This window comes from Carica papaya, chromosome 2 (genome assembly GCF_054855325.1).
Source record: "Carica papaya isolate Zhongbai chromosome 2, ASM5485532v1, whole genome shotgun sequence".
In the NCBI taxonomy this organism is placed as follows: domain Eukaryota; kingdom Viridiplantae; phylum Streptophyta; class Magnoliopsida; order Brassicales; family Caricaceae; genus Carica; species Carica papaya.
In genome coordinates, this window is record NC_142310.1 from 17,804,866 (window position 1) to 17,826,901 (window position 22,036).

Consider the following 22,036-nt stretch of genomic DNA (forward strand, 5'->3'; position numbering starts at 1 on the left):
ACGAGACAAAACTAAATAAAAACATATCAGGATGTAAGCCTCTAATTTCTACCACCTGATGGTCTTTTTTAGATATTATTGAAATTTTGGGGTATGATTGGGATAGAGATTATTGTGGGAGAAAAGATTTTTCCAGTAAAAAAACTTGACCATTTAGTGTGGGTAGGATCAGAGTCCATTAAAAGCTCTCGATCGATATGTGTTAATTTGTAAAGCTGACCGAGAATGAGATCCAAGGGTTCGAGGGAAGACATGAAAATCTAATTAACTAAAACTTTTACCATGTTAGAATTATTAAATAATTATTTATATTCAAATAGCTTTTAAATGCCTTTTATTAGTATTTAAATAATCAAATATCATATGGATGACAATTTAAACTTATTGCATAGAATATCCTAGCATTTAATCAAGTGATTAACTCAAGAACACATTAATTACTGGCAACAATAAGTTTTTTTTGAAAAAAAAAAAATTATGTGTTAAAAATAATATAGAATTAGTCACATACTTTGCTTTATTTAGTCTTATGGTCTTTTCTATTTTCAATTATCTGAATTGATTGTCTTTATCACATGGTTAGTGGGTAAGTTGTAGATATTTTAGGAATTCATTTATCACGAATATCGAGTTGCTCAATTAGTGGAATTGATTATAGCTCTTGTGTATAAATTTGTTGGCTGGAAATAATAAAATAGAATCAGATCTTCAGCATTTTTTATTTTTGCCCATAACCTATTTGATTAAAGTCATGAGTGAATTTTTTTATTTGTTGTTTTTCTTTTCTTTATTTTGCAGTCAAATAGAGAAATTCCTTTTTAATTTATAACCATTTTAAAGTTAACATAGGTATCATAGCAAAGTTATAAAGGAGATGACAAATAACTCTACTGGTGTAAGTTCAACTCTTCCCTCACTACCATTATTCAAAGGAAATTACTATAAAGCATAGAGCATAAAAATGAAGACTCTCTTCATTTCTCATGATTGGTTGGAGCTGGTTGAGAATGGCTATAATAAAATAGATGTTTCAACTAAAGTTCTTAAAGAATTTAAGAAGAAAGATGTTAAAGCTCTCTTTTTTATTCAGATTAATGATAACATCTTTTTATGAATTACAATTGCAGTGAAGTCACAAGACACATAGACAAAGATGCATTTCACACAAAGATGCATTTTTCTAAAATAAATCATAATGACAAATAAGGGCGAAAAAACTATGTTGGCCATGGACGAAGAGGAGGTAAAGGCGGTCCAGGTGGTGGATATGGCAGCTATAATCACAACAAAGATATTGGGAACAATGGTAAAGCTCAAAATCAAAATCACAATTTTTTATTACAAAAAATTTGGTCACATTGCAGAGTTTTGTCAACTCAAAACTGAATATGCAAAATTTACCGAAGAGAATGGTAAAAGAATATAAGACTGAAAGCTTGTTTTTGACTTTTGTTACTAGAAATGAATGCTTATCAAATATATGGTACGTGGACAATGGCTGCAATAATCATATGACATCAAATTTGAATGTTTTCATCAATTTAGATAAGACAATCAATAAGCGGGTGAAAATGGAAGATGGTATGGTTCATGATACATATGGAAAAAGGGATTGTCAGGGTAATTTTAATTGTTTCAACTGTATTAAAGATGTTTTTTATGTACCTGATCTGGATTCAATCTTATTGAGTGTGGGGTAATTACTAAGAGAATGGTATACACTTATTTTTGAGGATATATCGTGCTTTTTTTTTTAATAAAACTAATAAGCACATGATGTTCAAGATACCTATAACTGATAACAACATGTTTCCTCTCTCTTTAGAATGCAAAAATCAAGCATTGCAGTCTCCTTGAATGACAATGGCTCGTAATAACACCACATGTGTGGGCATTTAAACTTTAATAACTTAAAATATTTGTTTAATCAAGCTTTGCTCGATTGTTTACCTGTGATTCAACATGTGAATGACATATGTGAAAGTTGTATGTTTGAAAACTGTAGTATTTTTACGTAGGAAATTACTGCATGCAAAAGCTATTTACGTAGCTTTTATAGAGAGAGAAAGTAAGAGAGAGAGGGGACACCGAAACAGAGTGCAACCCTGCAAATGCCTCTGTTTCGTGCTTAAATGATTTTTGAAGAAGGCAATGGAGGAAAGGGTCTACAATTTTAATTTATATTTGCATGGTTTAAATAAGCCAGTTTACAACCATAAATCTCATTTTCCCGTGCAAGTGATAGGTTTGCAATTGAATTCAAATTCTACCCTATTCAATTACAATTAAATTCAAAAATTGAAATTTAAAATTCAAATACAATCTGATAAGAATAAATTTTAACTGATTCTTAATAATCTAACAAAAACAACATTGAGATGTATTTCTAAAAAGATTGGCAAGGAGAGCATCAAATCCCATTGAGCTAGTTCATGCTGATTTATTCGGGCATATGAGAATTCTTTCACTAAATAACAGTTTATATATAGAAAAGCCTGTCACCTTGTTTATTTTTAAAAAGTTTAAAAATTATGTTAATAAACAAAATATACTTTGAAGATTCTCATAATTGATCGCAAAGGTGAATTTATTTCAGCTAAGTTTAATGACTTTTGTGAAGATTGTGGCATTAAAAGACAATTGACAGCTAGTTACATACCAACAAAATAGTGTGGCGGAGCGAAAGAATAGAAATCTAATGGAAATAGCAAAGTGCATACTAAGTGCAAAAGCTCTTCCAAGATGTTTTTGGACTGAAGTTGTTCATATAGTTGCTTATCTTCTCAATCGGAGTCCTACATCGAGCTTGCAAAATCAAACACCTTTTGAAGCTTGGAATGGGTGGAACCAAAGATAACTCACTTCTAAATCTTTGGTTATATTTCTTGTGTTCACATTCCTTCTCAAAAATGACACAAACTTGATGAAAATAATGTCAAATACATATTTGTGGGCTACAATGGTAAAATAAAATGGTATTATTTTTATGATCCTATTATTAAAAAACTAATTATTAGTTGTGATGCTATGTTTGATGAGAAAAATAAGTGAAATTGGGATGAGAAACAGGGCTATCCAGAATTACTTGAAGTTGGTAATGATGTTTGTAATACTTCAGCAACTTCAACGAATGGTAATGGGGATGCTTCAAACTCTTCTAATCCATCTACGCTAACTAGCCCGTTAACAACTACATCTTCAAGTTTAAGCTCAAGTGATACACCTCCAAAGAAGTAGGGATCTTTAAAAGAGATTTATCAAATAACTGAATGTTGCCAAATTGCACAGATTTAAGAACCTAATTGCTTCAAAGATGCTGCAAGCTCGAAAGAACGATGTGATGCTATAGATGAAGAAATGAAGGCCTAGGAACGAAACAAAACATGGCAACTTGTTGAATTACCTAAAGGTAAAGAATTAGTTGGATTAAAATATATTTATAAATTAAAGTACAAACCTGATGGCTCAATTCAAAAGTATAAAACATAGTTGGTTGCTCGTGGTTACATGCAACGTGAAGGTATTAACTTTGAAGAGATGTTTGCACTGACGGAAAGATTTGACACCATAAGAGTTGTTCTATCTATAGTTGCACATTACAAGTGGAGTGTTTATCAATTTGATGTCAAATCAATCTTCTTAAATGGTTTCTTGGATGGGGATGTCTATGTAGAGCAATAGCCAGGTTATGAAGTGAAAGGGTAAGAGACAAAGGCGTGCAAATTGAAAAAGGCTTTGTATGGCCTTAAATAAGCTCCAAGGGCCTGATATGCGAGGATTAATGGACATTTCAATAGTAATGATTTTCAAAGAAGTACTAGTGAACCTGCCTTATATGTGAAAATAAGAGGAGTTGATGAGATACTTATTGTTTGCTTTTTTATCAATGATTTAATCTATACTACTAATAGTCCTGCATTGTTGGCTTATTTTGAAAAGTTTATGATTGAAGAATTTGATATGAATGATTTGGTTTGATGAACTACTTTTTGGGACTACAAATACATCAAAGTGAGTTAGGAATTTTTTATTTGTCAATAAAATTATGCAAATGATCTTCTTAGCAAGTTTAAGTTGCAAGATTTCAATCCGGTGAAAACTCTAATAGCAACTAATTAAAAGTTTAGCTCTAAGGATGGAGAAGAACAAGTTAATGCACATGTTTATCGAAGCTTAGTAGACAGCCTACTCTATCTCACTAACGCTCTGTCGAACATCTTGCGAGCTACTAGCCTTTTGTCCAGGTTTATGCAAAAACCAAGCAGGATATATTATGGGGCAGCAAAAAGAATATTAAGATACCTTAAAAAAACAACTTCATATGATTTATTTTATAACATCGATAATTTGAACTTACATGGATATTCAAATAGTGATTGGACATATTGTGTTGATGATCACAAAAGTACCATAGGATATATTTTTAATTTGTGATCAAGTGTCATATTTTGGAATTCAAAGAAGTAAACATCTACAACTTTATCATCATTGGAGGCTGAATACATAGTTGTAACTTCAGTAGCTTGTTAAACAGTATGGTTGCAAAGAAATTTAGAAGACATAAAGTAAAAGAAATAGGCAACTATGATTTATTGTGACAATTAGTCTACCATTGCCATGACAAAGAATCTTATTTATCATAGTGGTACAAGACATATTGAGATTGAACATCATTTTATTAGAAAATTTATGGTAAAAGGAAGCATTCAGATTGCATACTGCAGTAAAAATGACCAGTTAGTTGATATGTTTACAAATTTTTTTTTTTTTGTAAAATTTAAATATTTTAAACAAATGATTGATTTTGTAAATTTCTGCATTATATGAGAGTATTAAAAATAATGCAGAATTAGTCACATACTCTTTTTTATTTTTAATTATCTGAATTAATTGTCCGACTCTTATGGTTTGAGAATAAGTTGTAGATATTTTACAGATTGTTTATCATGGCTATCTAGTTACTCAATTAGTGGGATTATGGTTATAACTCATATATATATAATTGTTAGCTGAGAATAATAAAGTAGAATTTCTTCAGCATTTCTTTTTTCTGTCTATAACTTATTTGATAAAAGTTCTAACTAAATTTTCCGATTTGTTGATCTGCCTATTTTGATTTTGCAATCAAGTAAAAGAAGTTCTTTTTTAATTTATAACCAGTTTAAAGTTAACAATGTGTTAATGTATGCAATGTACTGTAACAAAACAAGTAAAAATAGGTTGGTTCGTTTTCAATTATTTCCAACATTATGTGCATGAAAATTAGTTATAAACAACGCATTTTCTCCTGAAGCATGCAGATAAATATTGCAGGTGCAAAATAAAAAACAAAAACCAAGTTTACCAAATAAATAAATAAATAAAAACAAGGAAGTAAAGCAAGCAAAGATTCATACATAAAAAAACAACTAACAATTTGTAAATGGGAGCAACCTCTTTGAGCAAGTAATGGTTTTACACGTAGAAAAACATTTCGTGTGTGTGTTAGCAGAGCGGAAATGGAGGAAGAAAGAGTAGTTACAGAGATATTGTCTGACAGTTGTCAAGGATATGGGGTTTGAAAAATGTACAGCTGGGTACGTGGCATTCATGTCCTAGGGTTCAAACACACGGTGGTTTATGGAGACGACACAGGAGCTTATCTTAATATTCCTGCAACAAAAAGAATTCACGTGTCATATCTGCATGCGGTCGGTGATGGTTATAGTAAAAGGAATTACACCGCATTTTCACCTAAATCTCCCTGAATAGTTTCTTTTTCTCTCACTACGAATTGCTCACTTTTCTTTTCTTTCAACCAAAATGAAGGTTGCTTCTTCTTCTTCTGTTATGATTTTCTTTGAAAACATTGTTTCACGAGGTTGCTTTTGTTGTGATATAATTACTTCTTTCTCTGTTATGGATTAATTTTGAGCGCAATTACGCGCACGCACACACACACACACAAAGAAGTTGTTTAATTCACTTTTATATTATATGTACTTTGAAGGTGCATGAAACAAGGTCTCATGCTCATGCATCTGGTGATGAGGAGAAAGCTGGCGTGACAAGAAAGCACAAGGCAGACACCAGAGGACATGAGGCAGAGCAATCGCCGAAGAAGACGAAGCCGGAACAACGCGAGAAAAGCCACGCAGATAGCAAGTTTGCAAATGCAGAGTTTAGTGAATTCGGTAAAGCTATAAAAGATCACTTATCTGTACAGCAAATGAAAGAAATTCTTGAAGCCAATGCTCAAGAAACTCCTGCTTCTGCTGATGAGGTTGTTGAGAGATGGTTAGTGATTTTTCATTTCGCCTTCTCTGTAAATTTGGGTTTTCTAAGTAGACCCATTTTGTCTACAGATGAAAACTCAATTGGGTTTAGACCAAATACTACTGGGTAAATTTCTATATAAAGTTTCATATATCTTAACAAATGGTAATATAACTCTGTGCGTATAGCCAAGACTTGCTGTTGTACGGACCCTTGGATAATTGTCCAGTTTGCAACCACAATTTGCATTTTGATGGGAACCGCTTTTTCTGCAAAGGAGCATATAGTGAATGGTCTACTTGCACTTTCAGCACAAAAGATCCTCCAAGAAAACAAGAACCAACCAAGCTACCACCTTCTGTTCTTGACTCACCTGTTTCAGATGTAAATTTTTTTTTCTTGTTTATTTTTCTTCATGTCAGTCATGTCTGGAGTAATCCAACTATAGTGTTGGTTTTTTATTAGATGATAAAGAAGTACGGGGACCCAAGTCGGCGACCTAAGAAAGAAGTAGGTTCTCCAGATAAACCTTTCACAGGGATGATGATTTCGCTCATGGGTCGTCTTACTCGGACACATGTATGTAGTCATTTCATTGATCTAGATCCTTCATTTGTGTTCTTGAGAATTGATGTTGTGTATTTATTTGATTTTATTAATGCCAGCAATATTGGAGATCCAAGATTGAAAGACATGGAGGGAAGGTTGCTAACTCCATTCTTGGTAATTTCTTTTCTTTTCAAAATGAAAAAAAATTATATACTGCCTTTTCGGTTTACTGCTTAATCATAACACCCTTGTATAATTGAATCAACGATCATGCCAAGTTATAGAAATGATCTAATCAATCAAGTGTTTATATTCTAATCCTAAACCATAATTCTAATAGGGATCACCAGCAAACCCAAAAGTCAAGTTAGCAGGCAGAAAGCTGGATTAACCAGCGAAACCTTGCTGCAAAAAGTCAGCAATTTGAATACTAGCTCTTTTTTCTCTAGTACCATTTTAAGTTAAATACTATTCGAAGTAGTTAATTGAACCGATTATAAAGATCAAGCAGAAAATAATTGAATGAATTGATTATAAAAGCTGATTGAGCTGACATAAAATGGTAGAATGAATTGGTAGACTCTTTTTCAAAATTCCTTTTATGTGCAGGAGCTACATGCTTGGTTGCATCAGCTATGGAGAGAGAGCGCGGTGGCTCTTCAAAATTAATAGAAGCAATGTGAGTTGAAATATATTTTTTCTTTGTGAAATATCTACATGCTTAATGTATTTAGAGTTTTTCTTTTTCTTTTTCTTTTTCCAGGGAAAGAGGCATACCTGTTGTGTCTGAGGCTTGGTTGGCTGATAGCATTGACAAACATGAAGCACAACCTATGGATGCTTATGATATTGTATCTGATCTCACAGTCTATGGAAAAGAAGCCCCACCGGATACAGAAGAGATCATAGAGGAGGCAATTATGCTCTTTTTCATCATAGTTTTGTTAAGAAATGACACAAATGTCAAAAGAAATAAGGGTCATTTTCTTGATTTCTGGTTTCAGCTCAAGCTGTATGGTAAGAGAGGAGTCCATAAAGATTCTAGACTTCAGGAACGAGGTGGAAAGATATTCGAAAAAGATGGAATTCTGTACAATTGTGCCTTTACACTTTGTGATCTTGGACAAGGACTCAAGGAGTAATATAGAGCTATTCCAGTGTTAATTTTTTCAGTTGAATGATCTGTGATGCTTAAAACATTCAATTTCAATCATGCAGCTATTGCATTTCGCAACTCATCTCAGTACCAGAGAGTAACTTGCATCTGTATTACAAGAAAGGGAGGATAGGGGATGATGAAAATACCGAAGAGAGGGTGGAAGAATGGGAAAATGAGGAAAATGCCATTAAGGAGTTTGTGAGAATTTTTGAGGAAACGACTGGGAATGAGAATGAGTTTGAGCCATGGGAAAGGGAGAAGAAAATTCAAAAGATACCTTTGAAATTTTTTCCAGTAGATATGGTATGAGCTCCCTGCATTCTTTAAATGAGACCATTGAATTATATAATGTTAATTAGTGAAGATACTTAATAGGATGATGGAGTTGAAGTTAGACAAGGAGGCCTTGCTCTTAGGCAACTCTCGATTGCGGTTACTCACTGCAAACTTGAACCACGTGTGGCAAGGTTTATGCAACTCTTGTGCAGTAAAGATATCTACGAGTACGCCCCACGGAATACTTTGCTTTTCTTTTGTTCCTTCTATCTCGATTGTTATGTTCTGGGTTGTGTTTTTTTAGGCCTTGTGTTTTGAACAGATCAGCTCTGCTGGAGATGGCATTAGACTCTCCTGATATACCAATAGGAATGGTTACCAGTCTCCATCTAAAGAGATGTAAGAGATGTTATATAAAATGAAATAGGATTAATGTTGCCCCCCTCAGATTTTCTACTAACAGTATGGTATATTCAGGTGAGGATGTCCTCCTCGAGTTCATAGAAAAAATGAAATCGATGAAAGAGACAGGGTTAAAGGCTGAAGCTATTTGGTCAGATTTTAGCCAAAGATGGTTCACACTTATGTACTCTAGCAGACCATTCATCTTCAGAGACTATCAAGAACTTGCTGATCACGTAAAAAAAGCTGAAGCCATCTGTCTCTTATGCATGGAGTAAATTCGTCTTAGTTTTGATCATTCTTAGCATCAATCTGCAGGCTGCAGCTGTGTTTGAAGCTGTTCGAGATGTAACTGTGGCGTCACACCTGATAGGGGACATGAGCGGTGCTACCCTGGACGATCCACTGTCTGATCGATACAAGAAGCTTGGATGTTCAGTTTCTCCATTGGAAGAAGACACAGATGACTACAAAATGATTGTCAATTACTTGCAGAAAACATATGAACCTGTTAAACTTGCAGACATTGTAAGGCCTAAATCATTTTATAATATATCCGGCTGAATTTTGGTTCTACTTACATTTCAACTGTTGTTTCTCAGGAGTACGATGTGTTGGTCGATAACATTTTTTCGGTTGAATCAAATGCCAGTCCTTCACTGGATGAGATGAAGAAATTGCCAAACAAAGTTCTGTTATGGTGTGGTAAGGTCTAATATCCCACTGTCCTCCATGGAATATATTTCATCAGTGCTCTTACTCTACCTGCCAATCTCCTTCAAGGTACTCGGAGCTCGAACCTCTTAAGGCACCTTCATAAGGGATTCTTACCCGCAGTCTGCTCCCTTCCGGTTCCTGGCTATATGGTAATGTAACAAATTTTTGTTTATAAAATTTCTCACTGCATCAAAGGCTACAACCTTGTTATTTTGCAGTTTGGAAAGGCAATTATATGCTCGGATGCTGCTGCAGAGGCTGCTAGATATGGCTTTACCGCGGTAGATAGGGTAGATGGATTCCTGGTCTTGGCTGTGGTTTCTCTTGGTGATCAAGTCACCGAGTTTAATAGTCCACCCAAGGTATGACATTTGGTTAATTACTTAGTGATACTCCTGTCAATTTTTCTTTTAACTTTATGTTTGCTGCTTATAAATTAGGATACAAAATCACTTGAGGAGAAGAAGCTTGGTGTGAAGGGATTGGGAAGGAAAAAAACGGATGAATCGGAACATTGTGCATGGAAAGACGACATCAAGGTTCCGTGTGGCCGATTGATTCCCTCCGACCACAAAAACAGTCCTCTCGAGTACAATGAGTATGCCGTTTATGATCCGAAGCAGGTATTAACAATTTTGCAAACGCCTTTTTGTTACCATTAAGTTGTTGGTTCGAATCGATGTTACAATGTTTTTTTCCTTGGGAATTACAGGTGAGCATAAGGTTTTTGGTTGGAGTGAGATTTGAAGAAAAGGAAGGGAGAATGGGAGAAGCTAAATGAAATGTTTGGTGGAGGAGTAGTGAGTGTAATGCATTGCCTTCACAGTTGGTGGCAATTTGATGAATGGGGCTTCTTGCTTTTTTTTTTCTTTGGTTGTATAGGGAAATCATCTCAGAAATTTCCATAGACAGGAAGTCTTTGTATATATGTATATAAATGTGTGACCTTCCAGCTTTTTGGTTTCCTATTTTGAGCATTTTCGTTTGCTGGAGCAGTTGATGTGTTACTAGTTTTAAACTATACCTTAAGATTTATGTATATATGGATGTAGATATATGTGGAGGCTCTCATGGGTAAATTCTCAACAAGGGAGAGAGGAAAGGGAAAAGCTGGTACAAATATGGTTTCCCTTACAAGTCCCTGCGAGAAGGAAATTTCTTTCCTGTTTTTGAATCGTTTCAAATCTTAGCTACTAACTGGTTCTAAGTTAACTTGCAATAATCAGACATTCAATTACATCTTATTTTTAGATTCTTTTATTAATTTGAATAGTTCAAAGTTGATTTGATCTGTAATTTTATTAATATAGTTTATGTAAAACTCTATTCGAAGAATTAAATACAATATAGTTATTTGAATTGTATTGCATTGATATAAATATGATTTTAAACCATCTAAGAAATTAAAACATAATACAGGCAGGTTATGTGAATTTTATTGTGTTTGAAATCTATTATAATAAGATGGTGAACTTTTTTTAAACTGACTGAAATTACAACTTATTTGTATCATTATATAAATTACGTAAGATTGTACTTTTTAACTTATTTTGCATGTTCCATGAGCATTCTATATTTTAAATTTATGTGCCAAACAAATCTCTTATCATCCTCACGATGTCTGCAGGAAAACAAGGAATCTAAATATTTATACACAGGAAGATTACAAACATAGTTTATGTAAACCTTATTTATATGTACTCGTTAAATTGATTATGTCCAGCAATGAAGAAGAAATCTAATGGGGAACAATAATGACATAGCAAATTTAACAGAACAAGAACTTGATAATTTCAATACATTTGCATAGGTGGAAAGAAAATCTATATACATTTACTGCATAGCTCGTGATTCGTTAACTCCACCTGTTGAATTAAAAAACTGTTTTAGTATTCATACGGGGGGGGGGGGGGGGATCTATTGTGTCTGTTTATGTTTAAAAGATTTGGCTGGATATGGAAACTACAGAACACGATGAACAAGTAGAAGTAGATGAAGATGAAGACGAAGACGAAGACTCCAATACAAAGATAAGAACCAGATGACTGAAGAAGTAAAGAAGACGAACTTCTGAAGAAGCCGAATTAAGAGAATATACAGAAAATAGAGAAGAGAATGAAAGAACAAAATGAAGAGTCCAATACCAGAACACCTCAAACCTGCCTGCACAATTAGTAGAAGATTTTTGATTGACCTTTCTTTTTTCTTTTGCTAATCGAAACTTCTCTTGCCCATGGTTGATGACTCTTGTTAAAATATTATGTTTTAGTTTAATAAACATCAACACTATTTAGATTATTTTTCTACAGGGTTTTTAGAATCTTCAAAATGCCTCGACATTAGAGGGTAAGAAAGGAAATAACTTTCTTAAAATTGCTACGCTCATTATTTCCTTTTCTTATTAGGTGGATAAACAATGGCCTAGAACTAGATGATAATGATGTGACAAAGGATCAGTAGCACACAAAAAATATGTATACTAAATATATAACATGAATTTAAAAAGAAGAAATGTTATTTTCAAACTCAACTCCAAATTTTTTGCTTTCATTTTCAACAACTACAATGTCTTGGTGTTAGAAAACAAATATGAATTACAAAATAAAAACTTTTAACAGTTTTCTACAACTAAACAGGGCTAAAGAAATTTAAAGCACTAAACAATAATATGATTAAGTAAAACTAAATCATTCTAATGTATAATGCATTCTGCATCAATGGACTTAAGTGAATTTTCAATCTAATAGTCAAATCAGATGCTCAACCAGACGCCCAGGATCGAGTTCAAGCAACATAAAGGTGTACTCAGTATTTTACATGTAAATCTTATAATACCATAACATACACCACACAGAACTTTTTCAAAGAAAATGAAAAAGAAGTTCAGTTCAATTCAAGTAAAGGCCCAAAGAATACTTTTAGTTCCAGCTTTACATTCTGTATTGCTTCAAACCATCTTTGATAGTACAAGGCTAGACAAGAAACAAATGCATCTAACAACTGGTGTTCCTTAAACTTTCTAGAGGAAGACTACAGGTACAACAAGCATACAGCAAGTTCAAGCAAAAATGTATAAGAAAAGATCTTCACGAATAAATTACCAGAGGAGGAATGTTGAACTTGTCAGAAATGAATGGCACAGCATGTCGGTTGCTCACCAAATCCCAGTAGAAGGCATATTCGGCCTCATAATCATGTAAAGTGAGCTCAGCCTTTTGATTGGTATGATAATGATGCTTAGCTGAAGCCAACTTCCCAAATCCAAACATGCTAACTTTGTCACAAATTCCCAAAGCTAGCATAACAGCTTGCATCCCAGAAGAGTAATGGAACATGGCGCCTTCATGACTAGATTCCCATTCGTCCAAGGACTTTCCTGTCTCCTCTGCAAACCGTTTCAAAGAGTAATACTTCACAATCCTAGCACATAACAAATCGAACCTTGGATCTGTGATAAGCAAAGGCGCATCATGGGACAAATTGCAAACCGTATAATCCAAGAAATGCACTGGCTGGCAAATGTACATGATCATAGGCACATTCTTCCCATACGGGTGGCAAAAGCAACCTTCTCTCCTACCACACATATGCAATATATTGCTATTTACAAAAGAAAGACTAGTTTTTGAGCCCACATTTCGTTCAAATCTATCAGTTCTAGCATTGTTCAATCGAATTACCATTTCATGACTATCAATTAACCCTCCATATTCACTATTCAACAAAATCCCACTATTCCCCACCACGGCACATGACGAGTATCGCTGGTCCAGACCCTTTACCAGCCCATTGTGCCTATCAATGGGATGCTTTACTTGCCTAACTAAGTTCATCATTATATCAGGTTGAAATATTTTCTTTCGAGCCCAATCATGCAAATTCCTCCTAAAATCTAACCAGTACCGATAGAACTTCGGGGACCGAAGCATTACCTGTAAACCAGAAGAGGACTTAGCTCTTGGGTCATGGTGATTGAATCTTCTCCATGATGAGAAAGTCCGGTGCCGTCCCTGACTCGCTAAGCTCCCTTCCAGTAACTGTTCTATCTCTTGCTTCAACTTGGCTTCTCCTATGTCGACTGCCGCGTATTTCAGCAAAGTAGCATTGAAGACTGGTGCCGATAGCGGGACCAATACGTCCCCTTCCAGCTCAGACACGAAGCTGAAGCTCCGGAGAATGGCAATCCTGAAAACAAGCGTGGCGACGAAGACAACGAGCAGCAAAATGCTGAAGAAGGGTCGGAGCGATCGTTTCATTGGGGCGACGAAATGACCCGACCGGTTAATGAGTATTGCGAAATGTTGTTGGCAGAAATGAACTATACGGATCTTGAATGCATCAGGGTCGGTCTCAGATCCATCTTCAGCTTCCACGAGCTTTGGCATTCAAAAGAAAATGAGGAAACCGAGCACGACCCAGATCAATAATCTGTCAGTAAGTGGATTAACAACCGAAAAAAATCTACAATCTGATTTATGTTTGATTGAAAGAAAAAATCCGATACACAAAAGTCGAAAACGAAAACAAAGTGTTAAGAAAGTGTGTTGACAAGCTGCAAATCTAATTAAAAAAAGAGAGAGAGAGAGATGAAACAGAGGAGCAATTTAGCTGGGACTGAGTGGAAAAAGGCGAAGAGATGAAGTAGTGATGAGAAAAAAGAACAGAGCAGCGGTCAATGGGAAACCATAGAAGATGATGGAAAAGGGATTGTCTGCAGCGGAGCGGTAAACATCCTCAGTCCTGGTAGGAATGGTGGGATTATGGATGAAGAGCATGTGATCCGCTGGTCTTCGAGTGGAGCAGTGATCCGGGGAAGGAGACAAGTGGGCATTGTATATTCTGTGATCACGGATTTGAAGTGGTGATAAAAGCCGGCAGGATTTAAATTAATAATTAAAATTAAAATATATCATAATTTTGTTATTATTGATAAGTAAAATCGATAATAATAAATTTCGAAAATTCAAATGATTATTTTTTCACATTGACGTTTTGATAAATATAACGAACAGCAATTATGAGCGTGTAGTGATTAACATAAATTTCATTCCAACAATTAAAAGTATAATATTTTCTTTAGTTTTTAATTTTTTTTATTATTCTGTCACTCTACCATATTTTCTTTTCTTTTTTTTTTTTTTAATAAAAAATTGTTGTTACTCCATGCTTGTAACTTTCTAAACAAATGTATATCTTGTTATCATTTGAATTTTGTACAATGCTCAAAAATCAATTATCTATATGTGACATTATATCATATTTGTAATACATTCGGTACTAAAATGAATGGACATGTAGCAAATTACAGAGAAAACATAAAAACGACTCATTTTCGTTTCTATTATTTTTCACAATCAATAGTGAGACAAAATTAAATAAAACAAAAAGAAAAAAAAAAGTTTTCCTCCTTTGTTAATCATTTCATAAAAGGTAAATTTAACATTTACTCTTTTATGCTTTGTTGTTTGTCTCTCATTTTGTGTTATTTCCTAAAGAAATAATAGTTATTTCAGTAGTGTCCGATGATGTAGGTTAAGTTGGCCGAATCTCATTAAAATTTTAGTGTTCTCCTTTTTTTTTTTTTGCTTTATTTTATTATTTATCTAATGGTTATTATTAGGAATAGTTGTATTGACATATTGTATTAGTGAATCACAGTTCAATGTTGAATTTTGTGTAAGAAAATTAGGTTTTAAAGTGGGATTGTTTGTGACTCCTTTAATCTTTATTAGAATTTTTTTTTTTTTTGTGGTTTTCTAATTTCATCATTCACTTGCTATTTAGTATCAAATATTTAACAAGTGACATTAAAGTCAAAAATTTTAGTATGCTTTATAATTATAACATAGTTCAATCTTTGACATTTAAAAAAAAAAAAATTGGCATTCCATATTGATAACTACAAAAAAAAAAATTAGAATTGAAATGATAGAGAGTAGGAAAATTATAAGATCGTTATGACAAATGTAAGGTTTGTGGTGGCGATTTTTTATGGCATTCGTCATTTGGTATATGGCAAAACGAGATTCTAGATGTTCTATTTCAACAAGGTGTAGATGTTGCTATTAAAAAAGAGCAACCAAAAATGATATATGAGATAATGTGAAAGACCATCAATTAGTTGGCATGTGATACAATTCGATCATGTTTGTCCAAAAAGCAAAAATATTTGTTCTATAAAGAAGCTTTGGAAAATTATTGTGCCTTAACTTCTTACTTTGTTGCGTGACAGAATTTTTGGGTTCAAGTTCTAATCTAAGAACCAACACCTTTTTGACAAGATCAAATGTAGTTAAAGCTTTGTCCCCAGTAACTTTGTTGGCATTATCGTTGCATACTGCATAGCTTTCTATGATCCCCATTCATATCTTTGTTGTTTCAATGGTGTTGGTATAATACTCGGGTTCAGAATTTGGCCTGAGATTAATTTTAACATTAAAAAAATATATAAAAATCTATTTTTGAAATTAATAAGTTTTAATTTAATGTGGAATTATGAAAAAAAAATAGGTTGATGATGAAATTGAAAATAATTTTGAAAAAAAAAAGTGAAAATTTGGATTTGAATGGTATTTTTGAAAGAAAATCGAAAACTATAGGTCATAACGCAATTAAAAAAAAATTTATCACGTAGGATCACCCAGTCAATAGTCTCGACGAACTGGAGCACGCTGCGTGACAAGGCACATTGACTTGATGTCACGCGGGAGGCCACACTGACAATCCGCGTGCTCCGCGATCAGACGACCCAGAAGTGTTCCCGTGCGCGTAGACGGTCCAGATCCGTTCTCTCCTCAGGCACGATCGGACGATCGCGATCAAACGTGATGAAGGTTCAGATTCTTTCCATCTTTAAACGCGATCAGACAATCGAGATTAAATTGCGATGAACGATGCAAATTTATTTCTTCTTTAAACGCGATTAGATGGTCGAGATCAAACGCGATAAATGACCCAGATTAATGCGAGATGGGTATAAATATTTCACATCACACTGAACCCAAACCTTCGTCGTCAACCTTCCACTGGAGAAGAAGAACCAGTCCTCGGAGAAGGGAGCCAACCACCGACCCCCGTCGCACCAGAGTCACCTCTGACCGCCAAAAAAGGTAAAAATTCTCTTATCCGCTCAGAATTTGATTCCTTTGCACCCCTATGGCCAAATCAGACCCAAAAAAATAGTGGGTGAGTTGAAAACTGTGGGCGAAACCCGTAAGCACCTTCGATGAGCCCCTTTTTGTTTCCTGTTTCGTGCGATTTTTTCACTGTTGTGCTCACCATTCTAATTTCTATCGGTTGACTGAAGAAAACGTCTTGCTGCGAATGTGAGTCGGCAAAGTCGCTGCACTGAAAAATCACACCACTGGTAGGTTTCTATTTTTTTTTATTTTTTTGGGTCAACTGAGGCCCCCTAACATGTTTTCTCATAGGGATGAGTATAAAACTAGCCAAAAATGGCTAGGTTGAGGCAAACCGCCGCTGTGTGTGGCGATGCACAATGCTAAAACCCCAAAATTGGCCAAAAAAAGATTGTTAACACCGATTTTGAGTTTTTTGGGTATTTTTAGGTACGTGAAGCATGTTTTAATCTCTACAGAAAAATTCAGAAAACCTAAGAACCTCCAGCTAAAGAAGAAGAACCAGTCCTCGGAGAAGGGAGTCGACCGCCAACCACCGACTACCGTCGCACCAGAGCCACCTCCGACCGCCAAAAAAGGTAAAAATTCTCTTATCCGCTTTAAATTTGATTCTTTTGCACCTCTATGGTCAAATCGAAGCAAAAAAAATAGCAAGTGAGTCGAAAACTGCGGGCAAAACCTGCAATCACCTCCGATGAGGCCTTTCTCCCTTTTCATTTCATGCAATTTTTTCACCATTGTATTCACCGTTCTATTTTCTATGGGTTGATCGAAGAAAAATGTCCTGCCGCGAAGGTGACCCAACAGAGCCGTTGCACAAAAAAATCCCACCACTGGTAGGTTTTTGTTTTTTATTTTTTTTGGGCCAACCGAGACCCCCTAACATGTTTTCTCGCAGGGATTTGTATAAAATTGGCCAAAAACGGCTAGGCCGAGGTAAACCGCCGTTCCGGGTGGCGATGCCACCGTGTCAGAACCCCAAAATTGGTCGAAAAAGGATTGTTAACATCGATTTTGAGTTTTTGGAGTATTTTTAGGTACGTGAAGCGTATTTTAATCTCTGCAGAAAAATTCAAGAAACTTGGAACCGCCAGTAGGCGTAGTAGAAAGTTTAGTGTTTCGAACACCGATTCTAGTAAAAATATCTCACATTATTCTCCATTATGGAATTGAAACTTAATAATCGATAATATGGTATTTGTATAATTTACAAAACTTTAAGAATAATTACAGATTAATAATGGAGCCGAAACCTATTAGTTATTTATTTATTTGTCATGTGTAACTGATTATTTCCTTTTACAGCTTCAAATACATGAGAATATACTGGAATGGTTAAATGATTCAGTTGTGCTTCCTTGATATATATTTATTGATTGTCTTGCATGATTTACGGTTAGTCTATGAAATTGAAAATTAATATGTAAATGGAAAATTAATTAGTTATGTGAATTAATGAGTTGTAGTCTTACTAGATATCTTTAGAGATAGTGGATGGATCGAATACATAGAGAACCCTACCGTGAACGTTGTCTTATACCAGACGGGGTATCGAGGAATGGTATTTTTGACGTTCATACCGGACGGGATATGGAGACGGCCCAATTCACCCTCATACCAAACGGGGTGTTGAGAGATGATATTTTTGGCGCTCATACTGAACTATGGGGACGGCCAGTTAGTTGACAATGTTGGATATTGGTTCGCGCGTAGTGAGATATCCCTATGGACGCCCAGGAGTAGGCAAATAAAAAGGAAAAGTTGTTGTTATTGCTCACTTGAATATGATATTAGAATGTTATTGAGTTATTGTCACTATTGGTCGATTTTGAAAATTTCACAACAGTAAATATATTCAATAAATGGCTTTCTTTATGATAAATGAGTTTACTTAAATCAAGAGCTCCATCGGTTATTTTTATAATGTTTACCATCCTTCAATTTCTGTATTGGTAAGTAGTGTGATATTCTTACTAGGTTAGTACAGCTTACCCTTTCATTAATTATTTTATATCAAGAGGATCAAAACCTAGATTCTGATCAATAAGAGAGTTATGAATAATTCACCACCCGGACTCCTTTCAAAAGTTAGTGAAGGTCATCCTAAAATACTCAGTATATTATTTTTTGTTTATTTCTTTGATTATCGTCTATTCTTTTAGAATGGACATTCTCGTAACCCTATTAGACATTCTAAATTATTGTGTAAAGAATGTAAACCCTACACTCTATTATTTCGATTCCGTATTTAATTTATGACTTTATTTTCTCTTAGGTTTCGGGCCTGTATATTTGGTATCAGAGTTACGTTTCTCGAAATCATTCCTTACACAAAGACTTAAAAACACCAAATACGAACTATCGTCAAACAATTTCTTGTGAAAAATAAGTACAAAGACACGAGGAGATGAGGTCCCTTATTGAATAGAGCAGCCTGAGACGGGTCACTTCGAGAGGATATTGATCGACTATTTGAAATTTTAGAGAGACTCACATCTGCCCAGTAGGCTAGGGAAGACATGAGGGAACTATCTGACCCTCTACCACTTTCATAATACGAGTCAGCCCTACAACGAGAGGATCTAACACTATCTCGATGCAACCTTGCTCCTCCATCATATCATCTGATACTGTCACAATACAATTCGGAGCCCCTACTGTATCATCCAGCACCATTACAGGGCCACTTGGTCCCTCATCATCAACATCTAGCCCCTCTTCTACAGGACTCGGTTTCACCCATGGCGGACCTGATAGAGATTGACACGGGCGACCCTGATATATCTCTAAAAATGAACTAGTTAGCAACGTATCACGCCACCGTGGATTATTTTCACGAGAAAAATTGTATTTAAACCTCCTAATGAAGAGTCATTTACAAGCTAATAAAAGTTATGAATATTATTCCCTCATAGCAATTTTCTTATTATATAGTGCTTTAACTCGATTGTTTTCTTTACACTTGGCAAACTTAATAAAGAAATTATTATTCAAGAGATCTTGGTAGCCCGATACTTTCCCAATGTATTTCTTGATGAACGTTTCAGACTACTAGTGGATAAAAAAGTTGAGTTCCCCATAGACTTTCAGCCTGACATGTAGTCTATCTTACTTTTTCCTTATTGCATGAGTCATGTAGAGATGGAAGAGTTAAGGAAATAGATTAAAAAATTATAGGACAGTGGGTTCATCCGACACAGTGTTTCTCTTTGGGGTGCTGAAATCACATTTGTAAGGAAATGAGATGAGATGTTAAGATTATGTATTGACTACAAGGGATTTAACAAGGTTGCGATCTAGAACAAGTACCTCATTCCTAGGATCGATTACCTTTTTGATAAAACTTTGAGAATAATTATAGGTTACTAATGGAGGCGGAACCTATTAGTTATTTATTTATTTGCCATGTGTCACTGATTGTTTGCTTTTACAGCTTTAAATATATGAGAATATACTAAAATAGTTAAATAATTCAGTTGTGCTTCCTTGATGTATATTTATTGATTGTCTTGCATGATTTACAGTTAATTTATAAAATTGAAAATTAATAGGCAAACGAAAAATTGTTTGGTTATGTGAATTAATGAATGGTAGTCTTACTGAATATTCTAAAAGATGGTGGACGGACCAGGTACATAGGGAATCCTACCGTAAACGTTGTCTCATACCGGACGGGATATTGAGAAATAGTATTTTTGGCGCTCATACCGGACAGGGTATAAGGACGACCTGACTACCCTTATGTCGGACGAAATACTGAAGAATGATATTTTTGGCACTCATACTGATTGGGATATGGGAACGGCCGGTTAGTTGACAATGTTGGATATTGGGTCGCGCATAGTGGAACATTTCTATGGACCCCCAAGGATACCAGTAGGCAAATAAAAAAAAAATTGTTATTTTTACTCGCTTGAATATGAGATTAGAATGTTATTAAGTTATTGTCTCTATAGGTCAATTTTGAAAATTTTGCAACGGTAAATATAAGTAATAAATGGTTTTCCTTATAATAAATGAATTTACTTAAATCAAGAGCTTCATTGGTTGTTTTTATGATTTTTTACCAACCTTCAGTTTCTGTATCGGTGAGTAGCGTGATATTCTTACTGGGGTAGTGTAGCTCACCCTTTCATTAACTATTTCAAATAAAGAGGACCAAGACCCATATTCGGATCGACAAGAGGGTTATGAATAGTTCATCACTCGGACTCCCTTCAAAAGCTAGTGAATGTCGTCCTAGAATGCTCAGTATATTGTCTTTTGTTTATTTCTATAATTTTCGTTTATTCTTTTAGAAGAGACATTCTCGTAGCCCTATTAGATATTTTAAATCATTGTGTAAGGAATGTAAATTCTAAACTCTATTATTTCGGTTCCGCATTTATTTTATGATTTTATTTCTTTTTAAATTCCGGACCTTTACAGTTGGGGTACTCAGATAACGTGAAGCAAGGTTCAAGGATAAAGAAGATGATATCTATCATGATAAAAGAAAGAAAGGTTTAAAAAATTACTAAAAGTTATTTAAGTAAAGGAAACAATGTTTAGGAAAAAAAATATGCTGATGTATTAATTAATGTGTTATTGACGTGGCATCCATATCATCAAATTGAAACGATGCGATATATTACTTGTCATGTTGTCTCCTATGTTAGTATTTTCTAAAAGTATGGAGAAAATTTTGAAAAAAATAAAATAATACATAAATTTTTTTAAATATTTTATAAAGTAAAAAGATTTTTTTTTTTTTAACAATTACAATATATTTAGAGAATTTATAGTATATGCCCTTTGTTAAAAGGAACAAAGGCATAATGTAATATTTAGGGGTACACTTTGTGTATACAATTATCATTATTACACTGTTAATTTTGAGCCCTTGCTTTATGGAATATAATACATTAACATTAACATTTACATTTGATGTCATACAATATAACAAAATAGAATAAGATACAATCGAACTAAAATATTCTTTTATATTATTGGATTTTAATTTTAAATTAAAATAATTGAAAGATTTTAATCAATAACTTATATTTTATTAGTATCAAACTTATAACAAAAAGTTTAAAATATATAAGAAAATATTCCTTTGAGAAACTTAATTTAAAAATAAAAGAAATAGTAATGATATTTTATGAAAACATAATTAAAGTGAGAAATTATTGAACCAGACAGAAATGTAAGCTGTAACACACCACCTCATACTAATTAAAAATTATGCTATAAATTAACACAACATAAAAATAATGTATTTTCATCATATCTCCACCCAAGACACACAAATTGGATAACACAGCATTAAACTAACCCCCACAAAAAGAACAAAAAAAAAAAAAAGAAGCTAAAATTACAAAAACTGCCACTACAAACCCCCCTTTTTCCCGTTCAGTTAAATCTAACGCCCATGTATTGGAAGACACGGTAAATTTGTAAAAGTGATAAAAATTCTAAGTTACGGGGCGTTCCGAGAATCGAACTCGGGACCTCTCGCACCCAAAGCGAGAATCATACCACTAGACCAAACGCCCGG

General features: G+C 34.3%; 2 protein-coding genes and 1 non-coding gene across 5 annotated transcripts; 1 reads left to right on the top strand and 2 right to left on the bottom strand.

Annotated features, from left to right (window-relative positions):
• Positions 1-5,654: 5,654 nt before the first annotated feature.
• Positions 5,655-10,413, top strand: LOC110817266 (poly ADP-ribose polymerase 3). Of its 3 annotated transcripts, none has more exons than XM_088213484.1 (18): positions 5,655-5,808; positions 5,990-6,276; positions 6,444-6,639; positions 6,721-6,834; positions 6,921-6,978; positions 7,414-7,483; positions 7,568-7,718; positions 7,809-7,942; positions 8,023-8,266; positions 8,339-8,466; positions 8,544-8,638; positions 8,717-8,877; positions 8,960-9,169; positions 9,244-9,346; positions 9,425-9,507; positions 9,577-9,720; positions 9,799-9,981; positions 10,071-10,413. In XM_088213484.1, exons 1-18 carry the CDS (start codon positions 5,803-5,805, stop codon positions 10,137-10,139), a joined length of 2,436 nt encoding a protein of 811 aa, XP_088069610.1. In that variant the 5' UTR covers positions 5,655-5,802; the 3' UTR covers positions 10,140-10,413. The 3 variants fall into 3 exon arrangements, with proteins under 3 accessions (XP_088069610.1, XP_088069611.1, XP_088069612.1); XM_088213485.1 differs by having other exon boundaries at positions 8,562-8,638; XM_088213486.1 differs by having other exon boundaries at positions 5,759-5,860.
• Positions 10,414-12,215: 1,802 nt separating this feature from the next.
• Positions 12,216-14,196, bottom strand: LOC110817237 (Glycosyltransferase family 29 (sialyltransferase) family protein). Its single transcript, XM_022045688.2, has one exon. It carries the CDS (start codon positions 13,741-13,743, stop codon positions 12,445-12,447), a length of 1,299 nt encoding a protein of 432 aa, XP_021901380.1. The 5' UTR covers positions 13,744-14,196; the 3' UTR covers positions 12,216-12,444.
• Positions 14,197-21,962: 7,766 nt separating this feature from the next.
• TRNAP-UGG (transfer RNA proline (anticodon UGG)) lies at positions 21,963-22,034 on the bottom strand. The gene has a single exon. It is a non-coding gene; the product is annotated as a tRNA-Pro (tRNA).
• Positions 22,035-22,036: the final 2 nt, after the last annotated feature.